This window comes from Schistocerca piceifrons, chromosome X, assembly GCF_021461385.2.
Source record: "Schistocerca piceifrons isolate TAMUIC-IGC-003096 chromosome X, iqSchPice1.1, whole genome shotgun sequence".
Taxonomy (NCBI): domain Eukaryota; kingdom Metazoa; phylum Arthropoda; class Insecta; order Orthoptera; family Acrididae; genus Schistocerca; species Schistocerca piceifrons.
In genome coordinates, this window is record NC_060149.1 from 626,742,752 (window position 1) to 626,763,879 (window position 21,128).

A 21,128-nucleotide genomic window follows, 5' to 3' on the forward strand; every position below is an offset into this window, starting at 1 on the left:
CAAATCCCCATGGCCTGATGGAATTGCTGAGTTTTAATGATCTCTGCTGTTTCTGAACACCATTGAGAATAATACACTATGTGATCAAAAGTATCCAGACATGCTCAAAACATATTTTTTTCATATTAGGTGCATTGTGCTGCCAGGTACTCCATGTCGGTGACCTCAGTAGTCACTAGACATCATGAGAGCAAAATGGGGCACTGCAGAACTCATTGACCTCAAATGTGGTCAGGTGATTGGGAGACACTTCGGTCATACATCTGTATGTGAGATTTCAACACTTGTAAACAATCCTAGGTCCACTGTTCCAATGTGATAGTGAAGTGGAAACGTGAAGGGTCACATACATCATAAAAGTGTACAGGCCGACCTCGTCTGTTGACTGACAGACCGCCAACAGGCAGACCATTACACAGGAATTCCGAACTGTATCAGGATCCACTGCAAGTACTATGAAAGTTAGGTGGCAGGTGAGAAAACTTGGATTTCATGGTAGAGTGGCTGCTCATAAGCCACACATCACACCAGCAAATGCCAAACGATGCCTCGCATGGTGTAAGGAGCGTAAACATGGGGTAATTGAACAGTGGAAAAACGTTGTGTGGAGTAACGAATCACGGTACACAATGTGGCGATCAGATGGCAGGGTGGTGGGTATGGTGAATAGCCAGTGAATGTCCTCTGCCAGCACGTGTAGTGCAAACAATATAATTAGGAGGTAGTAGCGTTATGGTGTGGTCGTGTTTTCCGTGAAGGGAGACTTGCACCCCTTGTTGTTTTGCATGGCACTATCACAGCCCCAGCCTACATCGATGTTTTAAGCACTTTCTTGCTTCCCACTCTTGAAGAGCAATTCTGGGATGTAGATTGCATCTTTAAACATGATTGAACACACATTCATACTGCACGACCTGTGGTGGAGTGGTTATAAGACAATAACATACCTGTAATGGACTGGCCTGCACAGAGTCCTGACCTGATTCCTATAGAAGACCTTCGGGATGTTCTGTAATGCCAACTTCATGCCAGCCTTCACCAACCAACATGGATACCTCTCCTCAGTGCAGCACTCTGTGAAGAATGGGTTGCCATTCCTCAAGAAAGCTTCTAGCACCTGATTGAACATAAGCTACGAGAGTGGAATCTGTCATCAAGGCTAAGGATGGGCCAACACCATGTTGAATTCCAGCATTACCTATGGAGGGTGCCATGAACTTAAGTCATTTTCAGCCAGGTGACCAGACATTTTTGATCACATAGTGTATCTATTTCACTCATCTTCCCAGTGGTACGAGAATTAAATTGGCACAGTACTCCTGGATTTTCCTTTGTAAAGGAACATTTGAAAACAGAGTTTAGCATTTATGCTTTTGCTTTGCTACTTTAAATTTCATCTCTTGCCTTCTCAAAGACTGATGGACACTAAATTTGGTGCCACTATCAGCCTTTACATATGACCAAATGTCTTTGGATTTTTTGAAAGAATGTTTGACAATACCCTGCTACGGTAGTCGTTTGAATTTTGTCACACTATTCGTGACTGCCAAACGTGTTTCATTCAGTGTCTGTCTCTCTCTCTCGTAGGGCAATACTTTGTTTTGTACTTAAAAGGGTGTACTGAAAATTAAAGCCTCTGAACTCTTTACATGAAAACTCATAAAGCTTCTATCATCAATAATCTACCACTTTATTCTGTTTGTGTACATGTTTATCTCTCAAGCTGGTCAACATGGTGACAAATACATTTTGCAATTAGAACAGTTTGTTGCTACTGTCATTGTAGAATGTTTGATTTCAACATATTCACAAACTCGTGTCTGTGTGTACTGCGGAGTTCTCAAAGGTGTTGTTTCTGTTTTGGAAACAGATGAAAATTGGATGGGGTTAAGTCAGGACTGTATGGGGTGCAATTGATGACTGCAAAAAATGGGTTGTTGCAGATGTCAGTGCTTATGTGGTCTGGCTTTGCCCTACTGAAAGAGGGGTACTCGATGTGTGGATGAACTGTTTGAATTCTAAACTTGGTTACAGCTTACTGCTCCTTTTACACTGACATTGTTACCTTAAACCTCGTCATTTTACATGCTATGATTCAGAGCCCTGTACTGGCAGAGGACTGCCAATATGCAGATGAAGGGAAAAAGATGTTGAATTTTAATAACACTTGTTTTAGTTTAAAGAGTTTCCACATAAACCATTTGGAGGCATTACTTTCAGGCATTCCCTTCTATGACCCAGTCGTCTGTTAAGAAGTTTCTTGACAGTGACTGTCTACTGTGGAGGATCTCTCACATCATAAACTATTGTAGTAGGTACGTGTGTATCTACTGCATGCTCAACTAGTCTTTTTAAACTTGAGCCATAGTTTCTCTACATGCTGCTGTCATGAGCCTAAAAGTTTCTTATTGAGGTGCAACACTACAGCTTCTGTGTTGAGTTTGCTGAATGTATAAGTCTTTCTTCAAAGTCCATGTCAGAAAAGAAATCCAAGAAATGGGATGTACAGAAATTGAAATGAAGCATAGGAAAAAATAGAGAAAGCAATACGTCTAGAACAACAATGCAACAATATAACCTGTGAGCTTATACAAGGCAAAGTAGTTCATACAAGAAAATAATTGGTGGTGGTGGTGGTGGTGGTGGTGGTGGTGGTGGTGGTGGAGGACATAGAACCAAATGACAGACAGTGAGCAGAACACACTGAGATCCATTCATAGCACTCAGAAAACACATCACAAACTATAGAAAGATTTGCATGGGCATATGGGGAAAACCATTTTGAATCCATCTGGAACCTCCTACACAAGGAAACAGTCTCTGAATACAGTACAAAGAAAACTAAAGACTGCTACACCCATATAACAAGACAGTGAATATCCAAGCAAAAACAAAGGCAAATGACAAAAGGCTTCAAGATCAGAGAGCATACATACAGAACACTTCAAAAAAATCCTGTCATGACAGAAGACTACTCGATGGAAGTAATGTATTCACGAAATGCATGAGTGCAGGAGAAATACCAGAGGAATGGGCAGCATCAAAGACGAAAATCATTTCCAAAGGGAAAGGAGAAACGTGCAGCTTGGACTCATACAGAGTGCATAGCTCGTGAAAAAACATCTTTCAAAATTTTCTTGGCAATATTAACCAGGAGATTTACTGTGAGGTACATGCCCAACTACCAGAAAACTAATTTCGTTTCAGAAATGAAAGGAGTGCCCTACATGTGATGAACTGAATAAGAGAGTAAACCCAAGAGAGACTAATATATCCAGGAAAAAAATTTTGCAGTTTTTATAGACTACAGAAAAAAATTTCTCAGTATTAACAGCAAATTCAAAAAAAAAAAAAAAAAAAAAAAATGGCCTGTTAATATGAGGTGTAAAGGTTCAGGAGGCAAAGAACAGTTACAAAAGGTGCTAAACAGGTTCATGTCATGGGCTCTGGAAAGTGGCTGACAAACCCAGCAAAACCAAACACATGATTCTCAGAAGAGGTTGTAAACACTATCCATAAGACACAATGTTTCTTGAAAATAATCAATTAGAAGTGGTATGGAAATAAAACAGCAGCAATGAAAGCAATTTCAACATCCAAAAACTTCAAAAACTCACAATAAATTTGACAGTGATAATGTAAAACTTCATAGCACCAATAGCGACTTAGGGGAGCCATGTAATCAGAGAAAAAGTAAAAGTCAATGACCTCTTAATGTTAGCGTGAGTCAAATCCCACACTAGGAAATAAATTCTGGGGATCAAGAAAACAGTGCCTTAAAGACTGGCTTGTATCTTCATGAAAGGACCCTTCTTCATAGAAGACATCAAAATGCAGATACTACTGCCACATATGAAGTCCTACAAAATCACAGAACTCAAAGAGAAACACAAATCAGTCTAGACTGACTTCTATTCAACTGGCGCCATAATGAGAGAAGTCTAGAAACGGGTAAGCTGTGAAATTCATGATGTGCAACATGTGTTTTTCACCATACTTTCTGCCAAAATGAGATGTCCACCAGCTGATTGAAGACTACATGTGTGAACTGTGCCACGAACACCGTGGAAGATACCATGCAAAAAATGGCAGAAACAGATTAACGTCAGTAATAAAACTGGAGTATGTGACTCAGTTTTGTATTTACACATTGAGTGCATTTTCAGTAATAATAAATAAAGCAGACTAAATCACATTCCCCATGTTTCTCCTGGGGGGAGAGGATGTTAAGATGCATATTAGCGTATCATGTAAAGATGTGCGAGTTGAGGTATTGGAACATTAATTAAACTTATAAAGAGATTGTCCTTAGCATTGTTAAGAAGCCTTTACACACTCTTGGATGAATTCATTCAATTTCTTTGGAAGTTAAGAAATAGACAGATGTTAATCCAGCTTCAAGGCAATTCTTGCAGATTTAAAATTATTCTGAGAAAGTGCTTGTGGAAATCCTAAAACTTTTTAGTGGTCTTGCCTAGGGAATTGAGGCCCAATTTAAACAATAGATCTTTGAAATGTTTCTGAAACATGCTCTGTAGGTCATTTAGCATTGCCCAGCCATGAATGCATTGCCCAATTTGGTGTTTTCCGTCAGGACTGCTAGTGACCAGTAATAATACTGACCTTGGCAAATCCTGTGGTTCATATTACCAGGAAGGAAAAAAGGCAGGAGCAACAATTGATTAATTTTTAAGGGCATCTTGTCACTACATTTTGACACCATGAGTTACCAACCGATATGGGCAGTAATGACATATAAAAGGAAAGAAAAACATTCATAGAGGAATCGTGTTCTTACTGACAATGCCGCAGCTGCAGTAGCCAAAGCTGCTAGAATTTTAATGAAAGACATTTCCATTTGTGCTAGTTTCATGTGTTCAAATTCCAGGAGCTTTGGAGTGCCACAGCTATGGCCATGTTGATTAAAATTGAGTCACCTTAATAAAGAAGTTTTTTGAATATATGATATCTACATAACATTATAAAAAGGATAGATTGCTACTCGCCATATAGGGGAGATTGAGTTGCTGACTATTGCAGCAAAAATACTACTAAATACTTAGCTTTCAGCCAAAAGAGAAATTTTGGCTGAAAGCTCACATGTTCAGCAGTCTTCCTTTTGTGCCTATCTGGACTCATCTTCTCAAGAAGGTGAGTAGCAATCTATCCAGCTGGGATTTTCCATTGTTTAACTTTTAGATAACACACACAGTTTTTAGTAAGTGTTGGTTGTACAGTGATCTGCTGGTGTACGTTATTTTCCTAGCAAAATTTTGAACTGCCTTTCTCAGTTTGGCAGCCACGAATTATGTAGGAGTGGCCACAGACTCTATTGGTGTTAGGTGTGTCCATTTATTTCGCTCATTCCCTTCATCTCGCATGTTGTTACTGTGGGGTTTTTGCTAATACTATTCGCTTGAAGGTTGAACAATCACAGAAAATCTTCTCTTTGACTCTTCAATCTATCATTCCTTGTTTGGCTGAAGGTAATGGTGCACTAGTTAAGAGGTGAAAAATGTGCACTACTTCGAATCTGGTTTTGACACTTGTGGTAGTTAAAATACACTGCAATTTCATCATCTTTGAGAATTGTTGAGCAACATAGTGCTGGTCTCATTGGCAATGTGGGGCTAAAACTACTCTCACTTTTTAATTATAGGACACTTCTGGTGTCAATCTTCATCTTGAGTTAGTAGACTAATTTATCTGGCCTTACTAAATAAATGCTTTCTACTATATACACTGAGGAGGCAAAAGTCATAAGATACCTCCTGATATTGTCGGACCACCTTCTGCCCAGCACAGTGCAGCATCTTGTCATGGCATGGACTCAGTAATTGGAAGTCCCTTGCAGAAATACTGAGCCATGCTGCCTCATCAGGTGTCATAGTTGCACAGGTGCTAGTGGTGCAGGATTTGGTGCACGGACTCACGTCTCAATTACATCCCATAAATGTTCGATGGGATTCATGTCAGGTAATATGGGTGACTATATGATTTGCTAAAATTATCCACAATGTTCCTCAAGCCAATCACAACCAACTGTGGCTTGGTGACATGATACATTGTCATCCATAAAAATTCCGTTTTTTGGAAACGTGAAGTCCATGAATAGCTACAAATGCTCTCAAAGTAGCTGAACAGACCCATTTTGTCAATGATCAGTTCAGATGGACCAGAGGACCCAGTCAATTCCATATAAACACTGGCCACAATTCTATGGAGCCACCACCATCTTGTACAGTGTCATTGACAACTTGGGTTCATGGCTTTGTGGGATCGGCACCACACTTTAATCCTACCATGAGCTCTTACCAGCTGAAATAGGGACTCGTGCTGTTAGCATAGGCACTCGCGAGGGTCATCTGCTGTGACAGCCCACTAACACCACATTTTACCTCAATGTTTGAATGGATAAACCCACTGTATCCCTATATTGATTCCTGTGGTTATTTCACACAGTTTTGGGTGTCTGTTAACACTGACAACTCTGCACAAATGTCACTGCTGTTGGTTGTTAAGTGAAGGCTGTTGACCACTGTGGTGATATGTAATGCCTGAAATTTGGTATTCTTGGCACACCTCTTAACATGTTGGATTTCGTAATATTGGATTCCTTAACATTTGGTGTGTAAATTCCCATCGTACATCCATAATCATGTTTGAAACGTGAATTACTTCAGTACAAATGATAGCTCCATCATTGCTCTGCTCTTGCATGCGTTGTGCACACAATACTATCGTTGTCTGTATATGGACATATCACTGGCCTAGGACTTTCATCACCTCAGTGGGCAGCTTACTTGCCATTACTATAATAATCACTTTAGATGCAGTGGTTGCAAGATTATCCTGAAAGTTGGATGTTGCAGTATTTGTAAACATTTCAAAGACAGAATTACTTCTACTACAAACTTCGTAAGAAAGTTCAGAATTAACAATAGCACATTATAGAGCCAGGATGCTAACTTGCAGTAATAGCATTCCAAAACTTATTTAGAGTACATTTACTAAGAATCACATGGTTGTTGATTGAAAAGAATCCCACAGATATGTACAGATAAATATCCAATCAGAAACCGAGAAAGATTGTGGTGGTGATAACAACAGTCTATCCGATGCTCAATTTCGAAATATTCATTCCAATTGCAAAGTGATGTGTGACAGCATAAATGATGTTTCATACACTAACATGGATGGTGAACTCCACAAATGCATAACGGATAGAGAGATTATCTCCTTTCCACTGTAAACCTATGTTGATATATACATCAAAAATTGTTTTAATGGTGCATAAAATTCTTCATGCAAATTGATGTTTAAAATAGTTAATAAATATACCCAATTTTGGTTTGATAATAAATTGACATAAAGCATTGAAGACTGTTTCAGTTTAACAGTGACAATATCTGATAGTATAGAGATGTTAAGCAAAATTAATTTCATTTGTGCAGGTGGGACATCATTGAAAAGTATTATTTTGTAGCTGGGTATTGGGCTGGTTGCATGAAGTAAAATCTGACAGTACAAATACAAAGAAAGGTGAATATCATGTAGACAATTAAGTGTAATACAAAAACTTCGGTATTTTGCAACACATTAAACAAAGTTTTACTCTGACTATCTTAATTTGACATCATGCCACTGCCAGACTGTCTGTGAAAGCAGGATACCTTTCGAGGTTAAGAATCCAGTGAGATTTTTAGTAGTACAGGAAATATTTCTGCCTTAGTTCCACGTCAGCAAGTAGAGCTCACTTCCTAACTTGCGATTCTCAGGATACTGTAATAGTGACCACATATAAAAAAAACACTAAAACGTAGTAAGTGGAAGCTTATAATACAGAGCAATGTGTAAGTTGTTTTATTGCTGGGTACTGAATGTTCAGTTGTTCCTACAGTATGTATTTGTTAGTAAGTAAAGTATCATTCAATATCATTCCCCCTCCCCCACCCCCCACCCCCTTCCAAGATTTGCAGGCTGGATTATGATATGTGGGCAATCTAGGCTGTATTTTTTCTTTTTTTTAAAATACTGAAATTTTATTACAAAATGAGGTACAATGCAGTATACAAAGTTGTTGGGTGGATATACTATTCATAAAGTTTAACAACTGTAAATGTTTAACAATGAAGCTACACACACACACACACACACACACACACACACACACACACACACACACACACACACACACACAAGGCATCCTGGATTCGCACTCATATGCCAACCCACAGGACACAATCGCCCTATAAGGCATTTTTTCTTGCAGAAACCAGCGAAAAAACAAGCAGTTCCGAGCCAGAATCCATGGAGCCTACTTCCTTAACGCGCAAGTATAATACAGCATTTTTTTTGTTTCGACATTATTGTAAACATCTAAGTTCGCTGTTTGTTTTGCAAATGTAGGTAGACAAAAAGTGGGTGCCACTTGCCTTTGAACTTTCACCTAAGCCAGCTTCAGAAGTGAATGACACTTTGCATGAGAATCTATGTGGAAAATGGCACTCTGCATTGGATCCTTGGTAATTGTTGTGCTGCAGATTTGTTGTTGAGTTTAGTAGCTGTTAATAGTTGTGAAGAAAGAATGTACATAAGGCTATCAATAGAAAAATGGAGTAGTAAGAGGACAGTGGGGGGATAAACTGAGGTACTACAACTTACTACATGTTGTGGTGATTTCCTGTAGTATTCAGAGTTCACAAGATCAGCTTCTTCTATGCTTGATGAATACAGACATACAGCCTGTGACACTGTTAAAGCTTAGTATGAGCAAATACATGACAGTTCTGTTCTGCTCTATTCTCAGCACTTGTAATACAAGAAAGTGGTTATCGGTTGTACAATCGTATTCTTTAATATTCAAGAAATCTGCTTACAGTGATAACTTCAGTGAAGGAAGTTGTTCAAAAATGTACATGCTGGTGTGGAAAATATCCTTCTTCTTGGAAGAAAAAAAAACATTTTGTCTGTACTCCAGAGATTTGAAGTTGCATAACCTCAAATGATAGGCGATTTTCTTCATATAGTGGCTTGTTTTATTGGTGGGAAAAGGTGTTGAAACGTATCACTGTGGGACAGTTAACTGGAACTACAGTAATTTTAATTTGCTACAGACAAGAGATTTCCGAAATGTTAACCTATTGACATTGTATGAGGACAAGAGCTATATAGCTCAGCAGATCCCTGAAGCAAGTTTACATTTGTGCCACACACTCCCACTGATGTGATTACATCAGAGAGGAAGCAGAGGCAAAACAGCCAACTCTGTTATAATTAGCTGTATATTTAGCATGTACTGACAGTGTCAAAAAGCTGCTCTGGCACTCTTAAACATAGCTATTTATCCATTGATGTGATTGAGTGGGATTTCTCCCATTCATTGGGATGCTTTCTAATTAATTAATTAATTAATGTAGACTACATTGTATTTTATCCACTGATGAGGACCATTAAATATGGCACCAAACAGAACGAATTTGTATAATTAAAACTTTAATGCATTGAATTTCTTTTATGATACTTCGGTAAATCATTTATTGTAAACTGATTTGAGCTGATTAGGTAACAAAACTATAAATTCACTGAACTCCGAATCTAAAATAATGAAAAATGTGTTCATTGTAGGTGGTTATGTAGTAGCAATGAACACTAGTGAATTATACATGGAAAAGAAAAAGTTCAGGATTTGGAATTGATTAAGGCTGTTTTGTTACTGCTGAATGGGAAACACCTGATAAAAAACAATGTGCCTGTCGAATGAGAGTAATAAGTCTTAGGTATTACTTTCCTTTCTCAGTAGACGACGATGACGACGACGACGACGACGACGATGATGATGATGATGATGATATGAGGAGTGTGGTATTAGTTGTCACATCGGTTGAGTTATGCAATGTGCGTTGATAAAATTCAAAGTTGAACATTGAGATGGTTCAACAGCTAATTCAGGTTTTATTAAAGCAGGAACTCAGTGTAATTTCATGTACCTACAGACGGGAAGTAATATAAAATTGTGGATCTATCTTTCTATGCTAAAACATTACTACAGATTATCCAAACATTATGTATCAATATGTCATTGAAATTAACATAAAATACTGTGACTCGAATATAACCCTTAGATTCTTCATTAAAACCATGCTAAAGTCTCAACTGCTCATTCTTCCAGTTTTAATGAGATTTGGTGCTAAACTAATTATGTAATGAAATACAGTATTCTCACTGTAGTTAATAGGAGAAGCTACATTTCCATAGTGTGTAAAACAAAATCTTAATGCAGTATGGAAGTTTCAGGGTTTTAGGTAGGTTTCACTCCATTATGTTGTTGGAAAACTGCTTAACACATTTTACCTCTGAAAAGTTGTGTGTGACTGCATGAATGTGATGTACTGTTTGTATTTAGTCCATAATGGCTCTGTTATCTAAAAACATTTCTAACAGTTTAAAAAACAATACTAACAGTTGCAGAAAATGCAGCATTGCTACTGTTAATTTAAATTGTTGTTAGTAATAGAGAACACAGTTCAGTTTCCCCCGAAATCTGTTACACTGGTTGCTCAAGGCACTTAGGTGGGGATGTGGGTACAGAACAAGAAGTGACTCAATTTTAAAACTTCATGCAACTTTTCTTTGTGGATTAACTGTAGAAAACAGTGTGTACAGTAGAGCTTACAGAATGTTCATTAAAATAATGCAGTTGTGCATTAGGTACCATATAGTATTTCTTATGACTCCTGCTGGAGGGTGTGAGGGTAGTTTCACCGAAGTGGGATAAAATAAATAATATCATCATATTGAATCTGTGGAATGTACAGTATCGTGTAATTTAAACTATATTTCTAATGAGCATAGGAAATCAGACTAAAAGTGAGATAGTGTGTGTGGTTTGAGGTTTTCGGGCGCTAAACAGCGTGGTCATCAGCGCCCAAAAAGTGAGATAGGAACCTCTGTCTGGAACAGACAAAAGTGCGATAGGAACCTCTGTCTGTTCCTTAATCTGTTGTTAACATTAGAGGTGCAAATTCAGTCACAAAAGGGGCATGAAAAAAATCATTATTTTAGGAGGCATTTGCTATAGATGGTCGCACAGTAGGTATAATCATCAGCGACATTTGAAGTGGGAGGGGGGGGGGGCGATGATGAACAGGTTCTTGACCACTCTACATTTGGATGGCAACCACATCTGTCATACAGTGGTTTTGATGGTATGCTACAGTTCCTTTCAGAGCAAATGTTGCAGGACAGCAAGTAGAAATCTTGGAGGTGCATGTGATGTTATAGAACATGTGCACATCAGATATTAAGAGGTTTTTCATGCTAAAAATTGGATGTGAAAACGAGTGTAGCTCACAGATGGAAACCAGTCATGAAGATAAAGTATGTTCATCCCATGTGGTTAATTTGGTACTGAAAGTGTAGGAAGAAAACCTCATGGTGAGAGATTGTTTTTAAATTAGGATGTGCCTCCTTGTTGAAACTATGGTTTTTGTCTTTTGTGATAGCATAATGATTTGGCAAAGCTTGGGGAATAATGGCATATGGCATTTGGTGTAAAAAGTTACCAGTCATATGTGAGCAGGAATACAATAGTGAAAACAATCTTCAGATTGTAACAAAAACCACATATGAACTGAAGTAGCCTTTGGTTTTCTCTGATGAAACTTGAAATCACATGTACGAGGGCAGTTCAATAAGTAATGCAACACATTTTTTTTCTGAAACAGGGGTTGTTCTATTCAGCATTGAAATACACCAGGTTATTCCCCAATCTTTTAGCTACACAACACTATTTTTCAACGTAATCTCCATTCAATGCTACGGCCTTACGCCACCTTGAAATGAGGGCCTGTATGCCTGCACGGTACTATTCCACTGGTTGATGTCGGAGCCAACATCGTACTGCATCAATAACTTCATCATCATCATCCGCGTAGTGCCTCCCATGGATTGCGTCCTTCATTGGGCCAAACATATGGAAATCCGACGGTGCGAGATCGGGGCTGTAGGGTGCATGAGGAAGAACAGTCCACTGAAGTTTCGTGAGCTCCTCTCGGGTGCGAAGACTTGTGTGAGGTCTTGCGTTGTCATGAAGAAGGAGAAGTTCGTTCTGATTTTTGTGCCTACGAACACGCTGAAGTCGTTTCTTCAATTTCTGAAGAGTAGCACAATACACTTCAGAGTTGATCGTTTGACCATGGGGAAGGACATCGAACAGAATAATCCCTTCAGCGTCCCAGAAGACTGTAACCATGACTTTACCGGCTGAGGGTATGGCTTTAAACTTTTTCTTGGTAGGGGAGTGGGTGTGGCGCCACTCCATTGATTGCCGTTTTGTTTCAGGTTCGAAGTGATGAACCCATGTTTCATCACCTGTAACAATCTTTGACAAGAAATTGTCACCCTCAGCCACATGACGAGCAAGCAATTCTGCACAGATAGTTCTCCTTTGCTCTTTATGGTGTTCGGTTAGACAATGAGGGACCCAGCGGGAACAAACCTTTGAATATCCCAACTGGTGAACAATTGTGACAGCACTACCAACAGAGATGTCAAGTTGAGCACGGAGTTGTTTGATTGTGATCCGTCGATCATCTGCTGTGCACGGCCAGCCCGCACGCGGGAGATCAGACAGTCTTGCTTGACCTTGTGGCGATGATGACACACGCTTTGCCCAACGACTCACCGTGCTTTTGTCCACTGCCAGATCACCGTAGACATTCTGCAAGTGCCTATGAATATCTGAGATGCCCTGGTTTTCCGCCAAAAGAAACTCGATCACTGCCCGTTGTTTGCAACGCACATCCGTTACAGACGCCATTTTAACAGCTCCGTACAGCGCTGCCATCTGTCGGAAGTCAATGAAACTATACGAGACGAAGCGGGAATGTTTTAAAATATTCCACAAGAAATTTCTGGTTTTTTCAACCAAAATTGGCAGAGAAAAAAAATATGTTGCATTACTTATTGAACTGCCCTCGTATTAGACTTCAAATAAATGCCATGTAGTGTGTGAGTAGGACTGTTTGGCTGTTACTTTTGTGCTATGGAGGGCATTGACTTAAAAACATGTAACATGTAACTTGTAAAAGCACCCCCTCCCCTCCCCCCGTAAAACCAAAGGAATGTACACCACTGCTTCTGCCCTGTTTCTTTTACATGAACACAACAGTGCTGCCACCATGGACAGGTCTTTAGTTAGCTTTGTGTAGTAATACTGATAGAACTGACCATGTATTCTTAAAGATAAGAAGCTAATTGCCATGAGCATCTTACGTATCCCCATTGAGATCATACTTGGTATAAAAGTACATAATCGTGCACATATTTTAAGACTACATCTGAGATTATTAGGAAATAAATTGTGAAAATGCTACATAATTGAGACCCCCCCCCCCCCCCCACCACACACACACACACACACACACACACACACACACACACACACACACACACACACACACACACACAGTGTATGTGCACACTGTCATAAAAGGTGAACAGACAATAAGCATTGACTTTGTTCCACTTTCAGATAGTATGTGCAAATTTTGCTTAGAGAAGTCAATGAATGAGTCATGTTGATTACTCAAATTGGTGGCTCATCCATTCCCTGATATATCCCATGAACCACACTATGTGCATGATTTATTTATTTGTTTGTGTGTGTGTGTGTGTGTGTGTGTGTGTGTGTGTGTGTTGGAAAAGTTTTAATACCTGCAAATAGGAATAAGTCGTACGTAGTTGTTTGATATTCAGAGTAATGAGGTCTGGTGTTTATATACAGCCTGTATTTGTCAAATCCCTGTGTAATAATTGACAAAGTGTGTTCATATTTATGTTAGCTGGGGTTCTAAGTAGAGAAGGGAAATTACACACAACGCACACTAAATCTGAGAAAATTATATGTATGAGAGAATTTTGTGTGTGGTTTTTAAACAAATTTTGCTGTTTAGTATTAGTTGTTTAGTTTTTGAGCCATATCAATTAGGAAATTGTTGTACATTTTTGGTTTTCTTTTCCCTAGTCCGCCAATTTGTCAGTGGAGCCGGAGACAGTTTACCCTGTACGTGAGTGATTAATGTTTGTTTTTAAATTAGGATGTGCCTTCCTCTTAGAATAGTGGTCTTCATCTATCCTCAGTGCATAATGATTTGGTAAAGGGTGGAGTACAACTGTATTTCTTGCAGTGAGCTACAAACTGCTACATTTTTTCAGCTGATATAAAATTGCACAAGTGCAGTGCCTATAATTGTGGAGTTTTCTTCTTCTAAGGAAGTATTAGTATTGGAGACCACTGCTCTAGATTAACCCAAGTAACTGTAAAATGTTATAAAACACTTACAGCTTCAAATAACATAACGAGTTCTTTAGTGCACGCTGTTTGGCTATATATAAAAGTTTTGATTCTTAGCAGTAGTTTTTATGTACTGACTCCTGACTAACCAATATTTAGTATCATGTGAAACTCCTCTATGTAGGCTTATTTGAAGTATTTATCGTGGGAGCTACTTAAACACTGTTCTCTCAGTGAAAGAAAAAAGAAATTGTAACTGAACTCACAGTGTAGGTATTTTGAAATAGCTTTCTGTAATGGGTTGTAGTTAAGTGTTTTAAATGTGGATTATTGTCAGCTTACCAAAAGTTCATGGGATCAAATCAGCAAATGTTAAAGATGACTAATATGAAAAGAAATTCTTGCAGTTTTGTTTGGTTACCATTGACTGTTGCAATAATGTGATAGTCCTGCCATGGCATCATATGAACACCAGGCCTCGCATCAAATGCAGAACTAGATGAGTCTTACTTTTGCTTGAACACAAAATACTTTGGAACTCTATATAGGTACGTTATCTGGTACAAGCTGGTACTTAATTACAGTAAGAAATACTGCGGCCAGATAATCAATAATTGTGGTCATTTATATCACTTCAGTGTTTGTGTGGGATGTTAGTCAAGAAATTATATGGTGTAACAGTCATCCAAGTATTAACAGGAGAAAATATTTTCATTTTCTACTGAATGAAAGTTTATCATACTCCATCTCTCTCTGTAAGAAACATACACTGACAAATTTTGTTTCTGTGTGGCTATCATGAAGTTAGTGTATCTTGAAATGTGTGTACATACGAAGGTCCATTGTGTGTGTGTGTGTGTGTGTGTGTGTGTGTGTGTGTGTGTGTGTGTGTGTGTGTGTTTGGTTTTTTTCTCTCTTCAGAGCCATTGTTAACTTTGCTTGCAGCTGTTGAAGACCTTTATTCATATGAAATTAAATTTAATCTTCACTGCTGTTCTATAATTTTTGTTGGATTTAAAAATTTGCAACTTAAAGTTGCTTTTTGTATGATGTGTATGTAGTTCACATTATCTAAAAATTTTAAACTCTTTACATTCTCCTGATTGTATTAATACCTTGGGTTTTTGCTTTCTTGATCAAAAGCATGATTTACATATGCATGTTCTGCCCTCGCCTGGTGTTCATGTCCATGGCAGAAGACTTACCTATATCAGAATATCAAGACATTTGTGAGGGTTAGTAAAAACATTGGTAGCTTCGAAACCTTTTACATGTCTTGGCTTCCATGATAGTAACTTTTTTTTTTTTTTTTTTTTTTCTCCTAGGTTTTTGTTTGTGTAGCTTGCTAACCAATAGAAATAGTTTTCAAATGAATGCAAATTTCTTTGCTTCTTGCTTTTGTTGCTTGCTTAGTGTGTGTACTGAAAAACTTTACAATTAAAGTATAGTTGAAATATGCTCCTAAAATCAGTTTCAATTTTACAGGTCTGTCTAAGGGTGTTGGCTTCATTAGATTTGACCAACGTATTGAAGCTGAACGTGCAATCCAGGAACTTAATGGCACCGTTCCAAAAGGTTCCACAGAAGCCATCACAGTGAAATTTGCAAATAATCCAAGCAACAACAACAAAGCAATCCCTCCTTTAGCAGCTTACTTAGCTCCTCAAGCTCGGCGCTTTGGCGGACCGATTCACCACCCGACGGGGCGCTTCAGGTACATTCCACTGTCACCACTCTCCAGGTACTTGACTTTCCCAGTTGCAGTTCGTTTCATTACCACTAGTTCTTTCCAGTTAGTTTCCTTTTATATTCCTTTGACTATATTAATTTATATTAATTTTTCTTGTAAATTTTCTGTAAGACTTTTTTTTTAGTAGCCTACACAATTTGTGTGCTTCAACTCTTTAAATGCCCTGTATCCGTGGAAAGGTATGATATCTGAAATATAGCTTTGTATAATTGGCAAATTTAGCATTGTACTAGAATAGTACCCTTTAACAATATATTACCCAAATACTGTTCCCACCCTTCTAGCAAATTTGCTCAAAAGGTCATGGTGACACTTCTGTAGCGTTAATGGGAAAGAGATTAAAGGTGGTAGTCACGCCATCAAGACTCTTTAACTTTAGATTTGTGAGTAAATATACTTGCTGCCGCTTTTGGCATACTTAGTATAGGCGTAGTACTTTTCTCCTTCTCCAAATGTCACGTGATTGTTTGCTACATTGGCCTGCCTTTCCACCAAGCAGCCCGTACGGACTGCCGCTGTGGCCTGATGCAAGAGACTGGTAAGTAATAGCAGTGATTTTGCTGAGTTGCTATGTTAAATGAATTGGCAAATCAGCAGTTTTTTGTTGCATGGTTAGGGAGATTTTGTTCTCCTAATATTAATTGTACTGTCTTCTACATTAACTCGGGGGAACTAAAGTTTGTGCCTGCGAGAATTAGCTCTTTTTACTGTGAAGGTAAATGACAATGTGTACAGTGCAGTGTATTAATAAAATCTTAATTTTCTTTCTTGTAGTGTGTTTACTATAAGCTTAAAACCCCAAGATGCTCAAAACTCCTAGCATGATGTTCATTTGCTTCTGTGGAAATTATATTAAACCTTTTATTAATTGGTTTTATATTCCAGGCTACATTAGTTGGCTGCTAGATGTATGCAACTAAATCTGTAGTGCGGCCTCAACTGAAATGTGAAATCTCTAATTTATTCATATCTCGGGGAAATCAAAAATGTAATACCTACTGTCTAAACAATACAGGACCACTATTTCAGTGTGGCATACTGAATATGCTGCTTCCCTTTTTAGTTTTTCTTTCCATTTTTTACAAGGCATCCTGAACGTTGGAGCATTAGTATTTCTGTTGAAGGGTCTTAGTGAACTAGTGGTGTACCTAACTTGACTGAAGACTTGCCTTAATTCTTTAGTATGGCTGCCATCTCTGCATTTCATGTGGTCTCTTATTAAATCCAAGCAAATTCAAGTTTTTTTGCATTCAGATGAAACCCAATATCCATAGTTCTTTCTCTGGCTTTCTTGTCTGGAAACAAATCTCAATTTCCTGTTTAATTTAGACTTGACGTTTTAGCTTCACATTATATATACTCGCTGTTTAATTTTCTTATGTTGGTTTCTGTATTTTGTTTTAGCACTGGCAAGACCATGCTAGCCATAAACAAAGGCTTACAGAGGTCAGTATTAAAGAGTTTATTCCATTAAACTTACAGTACTGTTTCGTTTTTGATGTTTATTTAGCAGTTTCTTTGTGATGAGCATGCCCTTCCTCTCATCTTTTTCTTTTCTTTCATTTTTCTTTTTTTTGTGTTTTGTGTTTACTCCCTTTGTAGAACCATCTGTGTTCCTTTGGCAGCCACGCAGTTATACGAAGGGTAGGGTTGGGGCACTTCATTGAGGCACAGACAACATAAGGCCAGATGGCATCATCTGGGGTCTTTAGTTGCACAGTGTGACAAGTTCCCAGTCTAGTGGAAAGCATGTACTAAATGTTAAAACATGCTCTTGACCTGTTTTTGCTTTATTCACATAACAAGATATGCATTTCAAATGTTGCCTTATACACCCACCACTTTCTGGAGCTGTAAAAATCAGCATTGTCCTAAACATTTTAAACATCTGTTTTTATCGTTTTGGTGAAAATAAATATATCAGAAACGAAGGAAGTATGTGCATTTTATTTGTTATGTGAATGAGGTTTGTAGCATGTCCTGTTAATTCATGAAGTTGTGATTGTTTTTTCATTCAGCAGTTTAATATTTTAGGTATTCACCGCTAGCTGGAGATCTGCTTGCCAATTCAATGCTACCAGGAAATGCTATGAATGGCTCGGGATGGTGCATCTTCGTGTACAACTTGGCACCGGAAACAGAAGAAAATGTCCTATGGCAACTGTTTGGCCCATTTGGTGCAGTACAGAGTGTTAAAGTTATTAGAGACCTCCAAACCAACAAGTGCAAAGGTTTTGGCTTTGTAACAATGACAAATTATGATGAAGCTGTAGTAGCTATCCAGTCACTAAATGGATACACTTTGGGAAATCGTGTCTTGCAGGTGTCGTTCAAAACAAACAAAAGCAAAACCACATAAGTGGCTGAAAGAACTTGTACAGCTGCTGTCACATTGGCTGCTGTAGTGCATTTTGCGTGACCGTGCTAGTCATAAGCTGAAGCAGGTGAGAAGGCTGCACTTGTTTAATAATGATCACTCTACGAAACCAGGAATTGTGGACCTAATAATTGTTGGCGATTAGTCCATTTGGTTGCTAGATTTCCTTTATCCTCCCTGTTCATCCTTGTTCCCTTTCTCCATCAGCCATTCCAATCCCTGTGTTCTTCGCAGTTCCATAGAGTTTTTAGTGTCCTTTCTGAAATAATTTTTGGAACAAATGCAGCTTTCCAGAAGGGTTAACTTTCCAGGTGTATTATGGTTTTATTGCCCAATAATATACTTGACTATAACTGATAAAACGCAGCCAACTTTGAGCTAGTCAAGACTAGTGCAAGTCATGTGTTTCCTAAAGAAAGGTGTATGAGGAGCAAAGTGGCATTTTATAAAATCCTCCTCATTCTCCTTGGTGGCAATTCTAGACATTTTATTGTGTAATTTATTAAATATTTTAATCAGTAATGTTACTCAAGCTGTGTGCAAACTGGACATTTGATACTTTAGTGTCCAGCATTGCAAGCCAAAGAATATGTTGTAAACTATATCTTAAGATATATGAAGCAGCTATTAATGCTATCATTTTGTAGGAATATACAAAATATGAAATTTCTCATTCTGCACACAATTCTTGTAACATTGCTGGCCAGAATGTACTGGCCCATTCACATATATATATATACATATATAGATATATATTTTTTCTTTCTTTTTGTGTGTGCAAAGTTTGCGTTCATTTTTAACAAAACTTAATTCACCCATTTGTTTTTTGATATAGTTAACCTGCATTATGTAATTATTTTCTAATTTATGTTGCATATGGTTCTTACTTTCTGCCAGAAGTTGGCAAACGCGCATGTGCGCGCATGCAGACACACACACACACACACACACACACACACACACACACACACACACACTCTCTCTCCTCTTTTTTCCTCGGAGGTTCCTACCCTTTTTTTTTTTAAATTTTTTTTTAATTTCAGTTAGTGTCAAGGTGACCTACTGTTTATGTAAAATTTGGCTGTTCCCATGAAACTTCAGTGTGTTAGTTCAGTTTATGGTATTTATTATAATAATTTTTTACATGAAGGGATATATTCCACAACCCATGCACTAACTAATATTCCTCCTCACAGTGAAGTAACTGGAATCCTTCTCTTCATTTGGCACTGTTTTATTGTTCATGGTTACGCAATTTCTTTTCATTTACATATTGTTTTTTTTTCTGGGGAACCACACAGACTTGCACAAATTTATTAAGTAAATAAATAATATAAATATTGAAAATAAATCAGGTAACCTATCAAATATGCTGCCCAACTTGATAAGTCAACTTCCATGAAAGAAATTTATTTTTATAAGAACACTTATCAAATTTAACAAATGATGCATTCCTAGTGGGCGAAAGGATTTTAAATGAAAGACATGAAAAGTACGAAGAAATTTAATTATATAACGAATGAGACTTTGTATCTCTTCATCTTCTTAAAGTTTATATAGTGTCGAGATAGTTCCCATTTCACTAGGAGTTTCCGAGTTAGGCGTGCTCAGCAGAAGCACAAGGCTGGCCGGGGCCTCCATTCTTCCGGCCTTTCCCCCCTTACCCCCACACTGGGCCTTACAACAGATTAACTTCCTGTTGTACCAAGCGCACCATGCTATGACAGTGCAAATATCTTAACTCGCTCATTGTGGAAGGAATCAGGACTCGTGCAATACGTCAGCAGTTTTTGAATACAAAATTTTGATGGACTTTATCTTTCATGGTCACAATTGTAAAGATTAAAAATGAAAATGTATATATATTATACTTTGCCTGAGATTAGGAAAGAGATAGAGAAACCTTTTTGATAAAAAAACTTTATCATGCTGTTGAGGATAAGAGTTTAACTACTAAAGAGTAGATTATTAAATGGCGTTCAGTCAACTCGATGCACTTTTCAGTGTTATTTATCTCCCCATCCCCCTCCCTTCATGAGTCAACGAAGCAGATGTACGTTAGTGTTACTTGAGAACATTCCTTGATAAATATCTCACAGGTGGGCCCTTTTGTCATTAATGCCAATGTAAGTAATTCTGTGAGATCCATTAGTGTTGAAACTATGTTGAACTTGAGAAAGGAGATCCACTTTATTCAGTGGCAGTGACTTGGTTCTTGCAGCCAGTAGCATTTCTTCCCTCTTAGATACCACAACAGCTCTTTAGAGGAATAAGTGGAATATTTTATATGATACTCAAATGGTGCATACATCTGTTAAATTATATATAAAACTGTACAAAGAGGAATTCCATAAAGACAATTGAAGTACTTAAAAACCTCTGATGTGATCATTAAGCTAATACAAAAGCCATTCATATAAGGAGGGTCAAAGTATATTTTGGGTTGTGGATAATAGTTTTGAAAGCTGCTTCTGCATTTATCAAGATTGTGATGATACTTGTTCTACATTTAAAGTATAAATAACTTTTGAAGCTTTATAGAACTTGTTCGTGTATTTGATGGATGCAATATGGCCAAGTGGTATTGGCTAAATGTGGGAAAAATTGGATTTGTTAACTTTGGTAATCCTCATTCTTCTTAAATAGGGGTTTGCTTGATTATACATTGTAATACTCTTTTTTAAACATTACTTGCAGTTGTTTAT

The 21,128-nt window shown here is 37.9% G+C and overlaps 1 protein-coding gene across 4 annotated transcripts in view; it reads left to right on the forward strand.

The window, feature by feature from the left end:
- Positions 1-19,122, forward strand: part of LOC124722369 (ELAV-like protein 3) — a 148,522-nt gene extending 129,400 nt beyond the window's left edge. Inside the window, exons 5-8 of one of the 4 annotated variants that reach the window (XM_047247542.1) lie at positions 8,273-8,332; positions 15,782-16,037; positions 17,451-17,492; positions 18,081-19,122. In XM_047247542.1, coding sequence (XP_047103498.1) covers positions 8,273-8,332; positions 15,782-16,037; positions 17,451-17,492; positions 18,081-18,405 — 683 coding nt within the window. In that variant the 3' untranslated portion in view covers positions 18,406-19,122. Of the gene's footprint in view, positions 1-8,272; positions 8,333-14,026; positions 14,066-15,781; positions 16,038-17,450; positions 17,493-18,080 lie in introns of all 4 variants that reach the window. The other 3 variants (XM_047247543.1, XM_047247544.1, XM_047247545.1) reach the window with 3 other exon arrangements.
- The last annotated feature ends 2,006 nt before the right edge of the window (positions 19,123-21,128 follow it).